Below are 13,515 nucleotides of genomic sequence, written 5' to 3' on the forward strand. Positions count from 1 at the left end.
AAAGAAGGAGTTACGTGCCGTGCCTGTCTCCAAGTACACACCCTCGCGGATTCCCTTCAACACCCTTTGTTCCTTGAGATGACGGAAAACAAGTGAAAACAAACAAAAGTAAACCATCGCTCCTGCGAACATCGAAATGACCTCAACACCCCACACAATGGCGAAGACGTGGACAACAACAAATAAATAAATAAAGACCATAAAAATAAATATATATGTATGTATATATATATATTGCGCATTCGTGCAAGCGTGTGTAAATGTACGCTTCTCTCCCCCTCTTCTCTCTGTTTGTTCCAACACGCAAGAGTGGCGCCACGAGAAGAGACAGCGGAGAGGGGATAAAAAGACGACCACAACCCACTTCACCCACCCAGACCTACACACTAGTGAACAGACACGCACGCCTCAATGCAGGCACAAAGCTTAGCCTTAAAACCAAGGCAAAGTTTGAATGTAGGGCTCAAACACAAAGAAGAGAGGGGGGGAGGGGGGAAAGAGACCGAAAAGGGTGAGAGAGAGGGGAACACGCGACGTTTGACGAGTCAAACATACAGGAAGCGCGCACTCACAAGGAACGATAATACAGGTCATGACTACAACTGATACAAACAAGCCAACAACAACAAAAAAAAAACGCTGTTTAGTACTTGGTTTTCCCTCTGCCTGTGTGCGTGCCTGGGCGAGCGAATCACCTCTCTGCCCAGAAGTGCAGAGAAACGCCATAAGAGGAAAACATAAGAGAAACGTCGGGGTGGACGAACGGTAAAACAGATGAACCTTTTTTTTCCAGCGTCTCGGATTCTGTGACTCAAAACACACACACACACACACATTCACATTCACACATAAATCTAAACACCAAAAATTGAAACATGTTTTTAAAAGTCAAAAAAGTATGCGTCACCGTGTAGGGCAATCGTAAGTCAAAGGGGGGAGAGCTACAACCCCCCTCCCCCCGCAAAGTGCCTCACCACCACCACCCACCACCCTCTCCCTCCTTCCTTCCAAGAAAAAAAAAGGAGGTGACGGCGTGCAAGAGCAATCGTGGAGACACATCTTTCAAAACAAAGGGGCGGAATGCCAGCGTGACGTACGCACATGACGACGTCGCCACTACAGGCTTCTGACAAAGAAACAAAACACAAGGGGGAAGAGCACAAATCTGCTACACAGGAAAGCAATCCAACTCAAGCTGCTCAGCACCATCCCAAAATCCTTCCCGCACCTGCGATACCCCCCCCCCCACACACATAAGAGCATAGGGACATCTGAGTAGGTGGGCATGAGAAAGAGAGACTAGGGATGAAGACCCACCACGAATGCTGAATGAGCACACCAGAGCACTCGCACGTCCTACTCGCCTGAGACCCATTGTCTGCTTCCTTTTGAATGCTTGAGAGATGTGTCAAGTAAAAAAAAAGGCAACAAAAACAGGCGGAGCGCAATCAAAATATATGAGCAATTCACTAAAAAAAAAAGAAAGAAAGGCGGAGACGCTCACCTGATCAAACATGAGCGAATTCACCGGGGGAGGGGGAGGAGGCTTGTAATAAATCGTGCAAAGGGATGGGGGAAAAAAGTCTGGTAGTGTGTGTGTAAGTGAACCAATAAACACCCAAGCACACTGAAACCCATTTCATTTTGAGGGGGGGGGGCAAAAAGAACAATTGAAAAGTCTCTCACTCTACATGAGGGCACACTGACACTGTGGCTGTCTTGTGTCGAGCTCATTTTGCATACGGCGCATCTCCTGCTCCGCATCCGCCATCTCTTTCTCGTACCTCGCAATCTCCTCTTCCAACTCCTGCTTCTCCCTACTCGGGGCAGCAGCTTTGTAGGCGATATCGTAGTCTGCCTGAATGACACGTATACGTTCGTTGATCGTGTCAAGCGTCTTTGCAACGGAGCGCTCCGCTTCAATTCTCTGGACCTCAGCATCGGCCTTTTGCTTTTCCTCTGATTCACTGATGAGGAGAACCCGCTGCTCATCCGGGGAAGCGATGTTGAAGGCCTCAATCCGCTTTGTCCTCAAATCCTCCTCCTTGTACTCGTTAAGGCGTTTTTCATACACAGCCGTGTTCTGCTGCTGCTTATGCAACTTGGCCTCCATCGCGTCAGCGCGCACCTTCGCATCGTCGGCGTCGCGCATCAGCTGCATCGTTTCCGCTTCGCAGGCGGTCTGCGACTCTTGGAAACTTTTGATCTCCGCCCTCTTCGTGTTCAACTCCCTATTCATCTCCTTGCGTACACGGTTCGAGCGCTCCGCCTCCATGTTGCGGCCAATCGTCGCCAGCTTCACACGGCGCTGCTTCTCAACCGCCAGTTTCGCAGCCTTGTTATACTTGGCCTCTTGCTTCATGAGCTCCACCTCACGCGCGTTCAGCTCCTGCTGGACAACAGACGTCGCCTCGTGTGTTTTTCTTTCCTCCACTCGCAGGTCTTTCACCTCGTCGGCCAGTCGGCGCATCTCCACGAAGCTTTCATCGTGAAACAGCTGCGGAGCTCCCTTCAAATTCATCACTTTTACACTGAACTGGAGCGTGTTGAGGTCATCCCGCATCGCCTCGTAATACGGGTTAAGACACGAGATAATGTTCAAGTGAAAACCCTGCTGCAGTAGCGACGGGTACAGCTTCGTGAAGGCGGTCTCGCGCACCGGCACCTTTGCCAACGGGTTCTCGCCGCTGTCATGCTCCACAGCAACATCGACGCAGCGCTGGAAAGCGGATGGCATGTTACGCAGGAGCACAAACAACACATGGACGTGACGTGACTTGCACACGGACTGGTCCGGGTTCTCCGGGTCCTCAAACTCGAAGGTCTCGGTGAAGCGGAGGGAGACGGTGTGGGTGCAGTTTCGCTTTGCAACAATGTGATGAAGTTGTTGAATGATCTGGAGCAGCTCCTGCGTCTTCTCCACATCGACACTATGAGCACCCATTAGCCTCGGCCCAGTGGGGGTCATCTGCAATTTCAGGGGACCCGCAGCCGCTTTGTTGGTGTCCCCGCGCTGGCCTGCGGCGAGGAGATCGACATAGGTCTCACCAGAAATGTCCACCGCCTCCACTTCCACGCTGAGGGTACAGTTGGCTTCCGCGCTCTCCTTGAAGTGGGAAAGAATGTCCTCCGCAAAGCGTGGCAAAATGCCGCGACTGGCGCCCTCGGCCTCGTCGCCGTAGAGGGTGTAGAAGCACCCGCTGCTGCTGGCACCGGCGACGCAAAACGCGGTGCTATAGCCCTCGACGATTGCCGGGATCATCGGTGCCACAACGCGGTTGTACACCACCTGCTGAGTGGCAACCTTCTGCTTCGTGGCGGACTTGGAGGTCACATCCCCCGGCTCTTGATAGGACCAGAGCACCTCACCAACCGGGAAGATGGCGTTGTGGCGCACCTCAAAGCCGTTTTGGGGGTCTAGGACAGAGATGATGTTATCACCGTTCCATTCGAGAATACCACGGGGGATGGCGCTTCCTTCGGGGCACACCCTCGCCTCGGCCGGCGTGAAGGGACGCACGCGCACGAAGCTGCGGCACGAGCTTGTTTTCAGACTCGTCGTCATGGTGGAGTGGCACACACGGAGAGAGTAGAGATCAGAAGAAGCGTATGACAACCAATACAAACGACGTTCACTTAACTTTTTTCTTTTCCGGGGGTTCAAAAAGGTTTTCGGGTGACTGTGTATATATCACTGCAAGCACGTGTGTGCGTGTATACGTGTAGACAATCTTTTATGCGAGGAGAGAAGGACCGCCAAGCACGCCCTGTACCGCACACAAAGACGTGGGGTAGCAAGTAAGGTAGGGTTGGGGTAAGACGGAGTAGAGGCGCCAGCACCGTGCTCGTACAAAGTAAAGTGGCTGCAGAAACCGCGCACACGGCATCGAGGACAGAGAGAAGAGGAGGAGATTAACAGAGACGTAGAGAAGAAAAACCAACATGAAGCTGCAACATCCAAAAAAGGCAGGCGTACCAGGAAGTGTCCCATGCACCAACTGGTACCCAATCGAGCGATGTTCAAGACCTGCGTGGTCCGCCCCCCCCCCCCCTCCCTCCCCCCCTCCCTCCCCGGCAGGGGAGGAAGGCGGGAAGAGGGGGAGGGGAGGGGGAGCGGGAGCGTCGCTCAACCAACGTTTCGCCGACACGCACACAGAATATACCACGGCTTGCTGCAAAGGAGTGCAAACGGACCCGACACGCCGCAAGGGGACACACAGAGAGACGCCGAAAGGCCCTTCCCTTCTTTTTTTTTGTACAGGCGTGCCAACGAAGAAACACGAGAGGCGCACAGCGGATGCGACACATCAATTGATCATCAAATCCGCACCGAAAAAAATGAGTTACTGGTTGCCTCTTTCGAGCTTTAATCCGTTGTGTAAGAATGATCCAACGAGAGTAACAGAGTGAGGGTACAATGGGTTCACCGAGAAAAGAGGGGGGTAGACTGCTTTACTAGTCCATACGCGCACGCTTGTGCGCCGCCCGCTCCTCTTCGAGTGCTACTCGTAGCGGTGCCGTCATCTCGGGCAGTCCCATCGCCACGTACAAGTTCACTGCGCCCTTCAGCACCTCGACGCCCTGATTGAGCGGTAACAATCGCTGGGTGTGCCACCGCAGTTCCTCGTCGGTCTGGAACCTCTCCAAGACAGCGGACATGCCCATCTCCTCTGCCATCCCTTTGAAGAGATACTGGATGATAAGCCGTTGCGATTCATTATTCTCCACAATATCAAGACAGCTCAAGCAACGGCTCCAGTATAGGGAGTTGGTGCGGAGCAGATGACTGTAAACCTTGCACGTGTACTCGATTTGCTTCAACGTCAACTCGCCCGCGCTCTCATAGCGTGCGTGAAAAGCCTCCACAAAGAACGCCTGGAATCGCCCGTTGCTCTTGCACAGCCGCTCCGCTGCCATGCTGTACATTTTGCGGTAGGCCCGCTCCTCACAGCAACCCTCAATCACCATGAAACAGATGGTCCGTTCCGTCTGCGGTTGCATCTGCCGCAGAATCTTGTGTACTGCTTCATCAGCGCGGATGCTGCTACGCATCGCCAGATACACCTCACGGCGGAGCTGGCGCTCCTCAGCGTCGATGAGGGTTTTTGACGCATCAAGGTCAGCACGGGAGGGAAATGAAGCGGCATCCGATGCAGGGGCGCTTTCCCCAGTCGTTGGGCCATCAGCCGCCTCGCCGGCGTCTTGATCGCCTCCCTCCTCGTCCTCGTCTACCTCGGCGTCAGCGACCTGTTGCAGTAGCTCCACCTCCCAGTCCTCGCCGAGAATCAGCTTCCGAACTGCCTCGTACTGCTCCTCGTGAGCGTCGTACTCCGCATCGAAAGAGTACCGGTCCAGTGCATCCTCAGTCGGGTACTTTTCCTCCAAGTCGATCTCATGTGCTTGCTGCATCTCCAATTCAAAGAGAACGAGGTACTCTGGGATGGCCTCCTCCTTTTCCTTTCGCCGCTCCCACTCCTGCACCTCCCTCAAGCACGACTCGAGCACCGCTTGGGAGCGAGAAGACAGCCGCAACTCCTCGTCATCCATAGCCAGGAGGTCTCGGAAAGGCGTCAAGATTTGCTCGTGGAAAGAGCGTCGCTCTTGAAGCGACATGACTTTAAACGTTTCCCTGAAGAGGCTAGCCGCCTGATCAATGTCCTCGTCGCTCCGTTTCTCGGCCATCAAGTGCTTCAGCAGTACTTGATAGATGATATCCACCTCAACGACATGCAGTATAAAGAGCCACCCGAGGAATCGACTCGCGTTCTCGACGTACCGCCAGTCTTTACGTAGATAGGCGCGGTTCCACTGAACCACAAGGCGCCTGCAGAGCAGCTCAACGACCGCGGGAAGGTCTTTGTTGATGCGGCTGGCTAAGGCAGCCAGCACAGGGGTAAGATCCGGATCGACTTGCTGTGTGCGCATCATACTGCGGGCAAACAAGCCACGCCCCCGCACAAGGTTCTCTCGGAAGAGCTCCACAGCCGACTGCTCAAGGTTGTGTTTGCTCACCTTGTTTATCACCCCAGTGATGCTCCGGCCCAATGCACGCCATGCCTCTTGCTGAAAGGCTACCGAGCTGGTAGAGGAGAGATCCTCTGAGGACGATGCCGCTGCTTGACGGCGATGAGGAGGAACGTAGCGAGACATCAAAACACCACGGGCAAATTAGGGTGAATTCACTTTGTCCGTGAAGGTGTCAATCGACCCAACCTAAGCACGAGGAGCAGCGCCACCACCGCCAGAGATCAACTGTTCCACCGCCCCGACAACAACAATAATAATAATAATATATATATATATATATATATATGTATATATATATACTAAAGACGCACGCCGAGAAGGTTGGAAGCAGGTGGAATACCCGGCGAATCACCGAATGTTTTTCTCAAGCACTTTCTGTTGCTCTGGGGAGAGGGGGGGTGAGAGTTCGATGTCTGCGTTGATGTACTTTGTGGTTGATCGACCAGGAGCGGGGTCAATGTTGAAAAGAGAGCCCTCGGCCACCCGGATCCAAGTTTCTGTGCACTGGTCAGCCTGCTTCGGTGGAAGATGTGAAATAAAGAAAAGGGGAAGTTAAGTTGTGCATTAGAGCATAAAGCCTGGAGAGAGGCCACAGCAGGGAGGGGAGGGGGGAGGGAAGGGGAGAGGGAAAGAAAGAAGGGTGACATTCTGCGGACACACGGTGGATTGTGTGAAGGAATGAGCAAGAGGGGGAAGGGGGAGGGGGAGGGGGGGGGGCACCCCGTGTGGTATATACCCCTCTACACCACCGAGATCGCAAGCACGTTTTTTTTTGTGGTTGTGCGGAACGGGAGCTGTGAAAGACACGAGCAAATATTACAGAAGAGAAAACACAGAGCTGTGCCCTTTGCCTACGGAGATTGCTCAGTTGGCAATCAAGTGAAAGACGGTGATCCTCTTCACGCCTCAACATGGCAAAAAGCAGCAGCCACTTCCTTCTGTGCGCATAGACCAGTTCGCCCTCCCCCAACTCCCCCGACGATGTCTGCGAGCGTGGATGCCTCTCTCTCTGACCTTACACCCCGTAAGCGATAGAAATGAAATCAAAATAAGAGGTCAAGACGAGCGGCCACGAAAAGACAGACAGACAGAGAGACCGGGAATGGGGGGGGGGGGTGGCCAGGGGATTATCACAAGCAGCTTTGATGAAGTAACAAAAAAAAAGAGGGGAGACATTAGCGCCCGTTTCCGCGACGGCATTCGTTTTCATTGCGAGAGCAACCACCAGCAGAACATCTGTCCGGGCACAAAGGAAGAAAAAAAAAACCAAGGGGAGGTGTAGCCCAAAACGACAACAACAAAGAAACTCTGCCCTCTCCACAATTTCACATAAATCAGCTCACCACACAAAAGAAGAGAAAATATGTTTGGCCGCAGACCCGTAGTGCTCTACATCCTTGGATCTTTCCTTCACACCATAAGGAGGGGGAGCAGCAGGTCCGAAAAGAAAGCGGCGTCGATGCCGCAACTAAACAGGCGCATTAGAATGCAAGTGAGAACGAGGGAGAAACAAAAAAAACAACAGCTCCCTCCGTTTTTTCTTCTCATTGTCGCTTGGATAGCGTCGGATCACTTTCCAAAAAAGCTTTCAAGCAAGCGTACCCCCTCTCTAGGTCGTACGCAAAGTCACGCGTCGCGGACTCATCCAGCATGTCCGCGGCGTTCATGCTATCGAGACGTTTCTGCCACTTCTGCAGCCGTACACAAAAATCCTCCTTGCTCAGGTCCAACCTCTTCAGCACCTGCAGAAGATCTCCGAGAGGCGGGTTGAGGACGTCAACAGACGTTTGTTGGAGGCGCAGTGAGTCCAACAACGTGATGAAGTGGTCGCTGCACTCCACAGCCTGTCGGGCGAGAAAGCGAGCGTTGTTTTCGTTCGGACTGCTAATCGGACCCTCTCGAATCGTTGCCCGCGCCGCTGGACAGCGCGTACAGTACTTGTCAAAGAAGTCGTCAATCGTCGTGAAGTACGGGTTTTGGGCATTTTGAAGGTGCACGACGGTGTTTTTATACTTCTCGAGAAGCCGGCGAACGGTAGAGACGTATTGGTCTTGAGTGATGAGGTCGCGGCGATTCGCCTTCTCAATCTGCTCGATAGCGATAATGACGGCGAAGAGATCGGCGAGGTAATCGATATGTTGCCGGTCCTCAGGCGGTATCCCAATGGACGCCATTCCGGATCCACGCTCTTGCTATCTGGAACGGTAAAGGGTGCAGAAAGACACTCGGAAACTGTATGTATATATATGTATATGTATATATATGTTTGTGTATGCACACACACAGAGTGGGGTGCGGTTGAACAACGATAGGGGTCACTTTGTTTCGACTTGGTGTTTGTGTGCCCCTCTACAAGCGCACGTTGAGGAGGGGGGAAAACTCACGCGAGACAACTTTGGAGAGGATAAATACGCGTAAGTGTGCTGGTGGAGGGCGGAGAGAGGGAGAGAATAGGAGCAGGAGCAGAAACGGAAAAAATAATAATTGGGTGATATTCACTGCTACGTGCGCCAGATACACGGAAGCAGAAAGGTCACGTGGTTCGACACCAAAGAAAAAAGAGGCAAGAATGGGGGGAAGAGGGGAAGGAAGAAAAGGTCGAGTGAATAAACAAAATTCGAGGTTTCACAGTGGAGGGGGATGAACAATGCGCTTGTGGGAGCCGTATAATGTGTAGTCTCTACCACCACGACACACAGAGAACTTCGCATGCAAATGTGGCACCCTACCCACCCCCTCCTCTCCGCGCCGTGTTAACTGCATCCCTCCACCCCACCCCACTCTCGGGAATCTTCCGTTCTCGAGGGGGAGGGGACATATATATATATATGGAAGCGTTGTCTGCGCTTTCGGAGGGCCATGCAACGAGGTGTACCCCCCGTCTAATGCATCGCTTTCCCCTTTCTTTATTGGGGGGTGACTATATAGTGTTGCAGTTTGGCCGAAAAGTGATTGTTCAGATAAAGTGATAAGAAGCAAACATTTCATTGGAAATCAGTCATCACTTCAACATATTGGGTGCGGTGTCCTCGACCCCCACCCCCTCCATCGTCCTTGTCATTGTCAGCTCGACAATACAAAAAAAGAAATGGAGAGTCTTTGCTCCAGGGAAAAGAGTCAGCGTGTAATGTGCGGCGTGTAAACGACTGTGAAAAGGAGCGCACCAGCGCGCACTTCATAGGGAGGCGGAAAGAAAGAAAGAAAAGCAAAAGAATGTAAGCGAAGAGAGAACAGCTACATGAAGTGACGCCGCGTCCAGAAACTCCGAAGAAACACAACAGACAGTGGAAGCGTGCCCATCAGGAACAAAGTACGGCGAGTGCGGAGGGTCGTAAAAGACGTGAAGGTGGATCAAAATAAGCGCCAAAGGTCTGCGCATGAAAGACTCATCGTCACGAACAAACGTACACGAACATTTTTCATGCATATAATGCAAATCAGAAAATGAAGAGCGAAGAGCCGATGGACTAGTGCAAAGGCGCACTGCCTCCGTGGCGAGGCAGTGGAGGGGGGGGGGGGGGGCGAAAAATAGGAAAGCAAAAAAAACCATCCCACTAATGGGGAGCTGCACAAGCACAGGCACACACAAATATGCAATACGTACGTATACGTATATGAAGTGAAACAAGCAAACACAAACGGGACGTCCGGCCCGAAGTTGAACAGCAAAGGCCGTCAGCGACCAGTGCACGATACAAAATTATCTCGCAATCAAATAAAGAGAAACTTCACTCTCGATAAGAGCGTCAGCCGTGTTGGTCAAGCCGTCACATCTCCCCTCCCCCCCTCTCCCCCCAGGCACACACGCCCAAGAGCCCAACGACAGACGCCCTAATCCAACAAATGGTTCACAAAGTCAGAGCGTGTCAACAAGCGGTCGGGGTACTCTTTTACTTTATCGTACGACTCTCTCAACAAGTTGGCACCCATACGAACACGGCCACAACTCATCGGTTTCCAGCCCACCGGGGCCTCACTCGAGTCATGTACGACGAAGCGGTCTCCATCCCATCCGGTCGTGCGTGCCCCCCCTCCCCCCCCCCTTTGTCATTGCGCACCTCATCTGACCGATACGCGCTGTGTATTCAGCGCCAGACCGACGTGGCCAGCCCTGGTCCTCGTCGCGCGGGGTAGCAGTTGGGGGTCGTCTAGGCGCCGGCAGGATGAGCACAAGGATCGTGTGTCGTCCGGCTTCAGGCGAAGGCCCCGCATCCCACCCCCCTCGCGTGTCGGCCCCCTCGGCTGCTTCAGCTCGCTGCAGTCCAGGCGGGAAAGCGGTGTGGAAAAGCGCCCACACTGCCCTTCACACGACTCGGTGGTACAATACGGGGTGGACACGCCCACGCTTCCAGTGGCCGAGGCACCAGCCGGCCTACCTGCCTCAGATGCAGGAGACGCCGCACGTTCCGCACACGTGTGCGCATTGAGGCTCCATGCTATGGGGTTCTACTTGCCGTGCTTGCACATCACATCGACTCGCCTGGCTCCCTGGACACCCTCCCCCCCCCCACACCACCTCTCCTCCCCGCTTGGGTGGCAAGCACCACGCCAGCCATGCATGGCAGCGCGTGCGCACAGTGATCCCGGCTACGAATCGGAGGGGGGGGGGGGCAGCAAAAAGATGTCGCTCTTTCCTGGGCCCGTAACCCTTCGCCATGAGGGGATTTTTCCGGCTAGATGAGCCCATGCACAGGGCACACGCACAGATGAAATACTTTGATGCCGTGGCATGAGTTCCCCTGCTAAACTGGAGGAGTGCTCACTCGGGAGACCATACGCCTCAGAGACCCGCTTGGGAGGGGGGGAGGGGGGAAGAAAAAGTCAGAAAAAAAGAAGTCAAGGAAAGCACCACTGGCACTCGCGCGCTGTTTTCGTTGGTTTCGATCACTCATGGCAGCCGTTGGGCCACTCAAACTCAGTAATGCGGTATCGCGTTTTTCGACGCACTTCCACGGCACTACTGCCGCCCCCTTCGTGTATGAACAAACCATCTTCTTTTGTGGTCTGGGCGGCTCACTCCTGTTTTCCCTTCACCTCCCACGGACGGAACATGTACGTGCAGTGCGTGAGAACGTACCAAAGGCTCGAGAGCATGTCGCCAATGCTAGTCGGGGCAGCGAAAGCAAGCGCCTTGCGAAGCACGGCGTAGGTCTCAGAATTGAATGGGTACCACCAGAGATTGCGGGGCAGCGAGCTGAAGAGCGCCTTGTCCGAATTGATGCACTTCGCGTTCACCATTTCCTTCAGCCCAAGATAGCCGTGGGTGCGGCCGATTCCGCTCTCCTTCCACCCACCCCACGGTGCCTCCGACATTCCGTGGGAGTAGAGATGGTCGTTGATGGTAACTACGCCGCTCTGGAGCCGCATCGCGACCTCCTTAGCATGCTTCAGGTTCCGCGAGTGGACGCTGCTCGTGAGGGCCAAGGTGCACTCGTTGGCCATCTGGATAGCCTCCTCCTCGGTCTTGAAGGGGACCACAGGAAGGATGGGACCAAAGGTCTCCTCCCTCATGACGCGCATCGAGGGCGTGCAGCCGCTGAGGACCGTCGCTGGGTAAAAAAGGCCGTCCTTAGGGCAATGCACACACGGGCAGCTCTGGGCCTCAATTTTGGCACCATGCGCCAGGGCATCTTTCACGTGGGCTTCCACTGTCTCGTACTGACTCTTTGTTGTTATACAGCCAATGTCCACATCGAAGGCGCCCGTTTCCGGGCCGTGGCGTAAAGCCTCCGTCTTGGCATTCAGCTGCGCCAGGAACTCGGGATAGATGGACTCATCCACGTAGATGCGCTCCACGCCGCCGCAGCTCTGGCCGGCGTTCTGATAGCCCCCCCAACAAGCGCAGTTCACAGCGCGCTCGATGGATGCGTCCTTCAACACCACCATCGGATCATTGCCGCCAAGCTCCAAAGACACCGGTGTCAGTGTCTTGGCCGCCTCGGCCATGAGCTTCTTGCCAACGCCGACGCTACCAGTGAAAAAAAGTTTGTTGATGCCGGACTCAAGCAGAGCCGTGCCAGCCTCCGCACCGCCAATGATCAAATGTTGAAACAGTCCCGCCGGCAGCCCACCAGCCTGCACCACCTCATCAATAAAACAACCCACAGGCACTACGTTGGTGGCCACCTTGAGCAGCACTGCATTTCCCGCCATGAGTCCCATCAAAACCTCACCAAAGGGAATCGAGAACGGATAATTCCAGGGCGAGATGATGCCGACAACGCCGACCGGTTCGTAGTAGAGTGTGTTCGACTTGTTGGCAAAGAAGATGGAGCCGAGGGGCAGCTTCTGCGGTGCCAGGACCTTCCTGGTGTTCTTTGAGTACCAGTCGCACGCCAAGACGCTTGGGATGATCTCGGTTGCCAGAGCGTCCTGACGAGTCTTTCCACTGCAAGACACAATCACATCGCTCGCGCGCTCAGCGTTCGCAGCTAAGAATGCCTTCATCTTCTTCACGTACACCGCTCGCTTTTCATACGTGAGCTGGGCCCACGCCTTTTGTGCCACCCGCGCGTTCGCCACAGCTGTTTTAACATCGGATGCATGCACCGGCACATACCTGCCCACCACTGCACCCGTGGCCGGGTTCTTGACCTCGAATTGATGCAGCATCTTCTCTCTTTGTCCTTGCTTGAAAGTTTGGATTGCCCTTTGCCTCCAATGCACACTTGTGACAGTAGCGGGAAGGAGAAACAGAAGGGTGAAAAAAAAAACCCGAGCTCCTCTAATGCCGGATACTTCAGCTTGTCGCTACGGTATTGCGTTTTTGTTTTGTTTTGTTTGTCTGGAGGTAAGAGGAATGTTGGCCTCGTTCGTTTAATAACACACTGGCGGTAATGGTCAAGTTGGTGTTGACCTGTGTGTGTGTGTGTGTGTGTATCTTTCTGTATACATACACGTGCGTATTTAACCCCAATAGGCACTCGAAGTAACTGAAGTGATCCTCTGTTTAGGGTGAGGGACAGAAGAATGAGTGAGTGAGTGAGTGAGTGAGTCGGCGCTTTTGTGGGAGACGAAAGGGGTTGGAAGGGGGAAAAACGCGGGAAGGGGAGCAGTTGAGAGAGACAGAACGCTGTGCGTTTTGAATCGCACGGAAAAAAAAGGAGGGGAGGGAGTAACGCGTACGTGCGCTTTCCACACCTGAACGGTGTCTCTCTGGAAGAGCTTGCAGATTCAAAAAGGGCGGAGGGTCGATCTGCGTCGCGGTACAGACAGACTACACCCACACACGTACACACCAGGAATTAAAGCACACTTCAATGAGGGCCCGGGGGAGGGGGGAGAGAGAGAGAACGACACCAACAAATAGAAGAGATGCAGAGAAGCGCTTGCCGATCTTCGAAAACGAGGGCGCCGCACATGTCAAGTACCCCAAAACTCCCTCTTAATAGTCAGGAGCTCACCCTGTCACGTAACATCCCACAAGACGAATCCGAACCGCTCTACCCCCCGCCCCCCACCCATCCCTCGGACTGTCACGGGTCCACC

At 54.0% G+C, this 13,515-nt stretch overlaps 4 protein-coding genes across 4 annotated transcripts; all 4 read right to left on the minus strand.

Annotated features, from left to right (window-relative positions):
* Window positions 1–1,687: 1,687 nt before the first annotated feature.
* On the minus strand, window positions 1,688–3,565 carry JKF63_00792 (uncharacterized protein; the record flags this gene model as incomplete). The annotated part of the gene is made up of 1 exon (XM_067896841.1): window positions 1,688–3,565. One exon carries the CDS (start codon window positions 3,563–3,565, stop codon window positions 1,688–1,690), a length of 1,878 nt encoding a protein of 625 aa, XP_067752998.1.
* Window positions 3,566–4,455: 890 nt separating this feature from the next.
* On the minus strand, window positions 4,456–6,150 carry JKF63_00793 (uncharacterized protein; the record flags this gene model as incomplete). Its single annotated transcript, XM_067896842.1, has 1 exon — window positions 4,456–6,150. The coding sequence occupies one exon, from the start codon at window positions 6,148–6,150 to the stop codon at window positions 4,456–4,458; it is 1,695 nt and encodes a 564-aa protein (XP_067752999.1).
* A 1,421-nt stretch (window positions 6,151–7,571) lies between these two features.
* On the minus strand, window positions 7,572–8,201 carry JKF63_00794 (uncharacterized protein; the record flags this gene model as incomplete). The annotated part of the gene is made up of 1 exon (XM_067896843.1): window positions 7,572–8,201. One exon carries the CDS (start codon window positions 8,199–8,201, stop codon window positions 7,572–7,574), a length of 630 nt encoding a protein of 209 aa, XP_067753000.1.
* A 2,839-nt stretch (window positions 8,202–11,040) lies between these two features.
* On the minus strand, window positions 11,041–12,639 carry JKF63_00795 (uncharacterized protein; the record flags this gene model as incomplete). Its single annotated transcript, XM_067896844.1, has 1 exon — window positions 11,041–12,639. The coding sequence occupies one exon, from the start codon at window positions 12,637–12,639 to the stop codon at window positions 11,041–11,043; it is 1,599 nt and encodes a 532-aa protein (XP_067753001.1).
* Between the last annotated feature and the right edge of the window lie 876 nt (window positions 12,640–13,515).

The sequence above is a fragment of the Porcisia hertigi genome, chromosome 36, assembly GCF_017918235.1.
Source record: "Porcisia hertigi strain C119 chromosome 36, whole genome shotgun sequence".
NCBI classification, from domain to species: Eukaryota; Euglenozoa; class Kinetoplastea; order Trypanosomatida; family Trypanosomatidae; genus Porcisia; species Porcisia hertigi.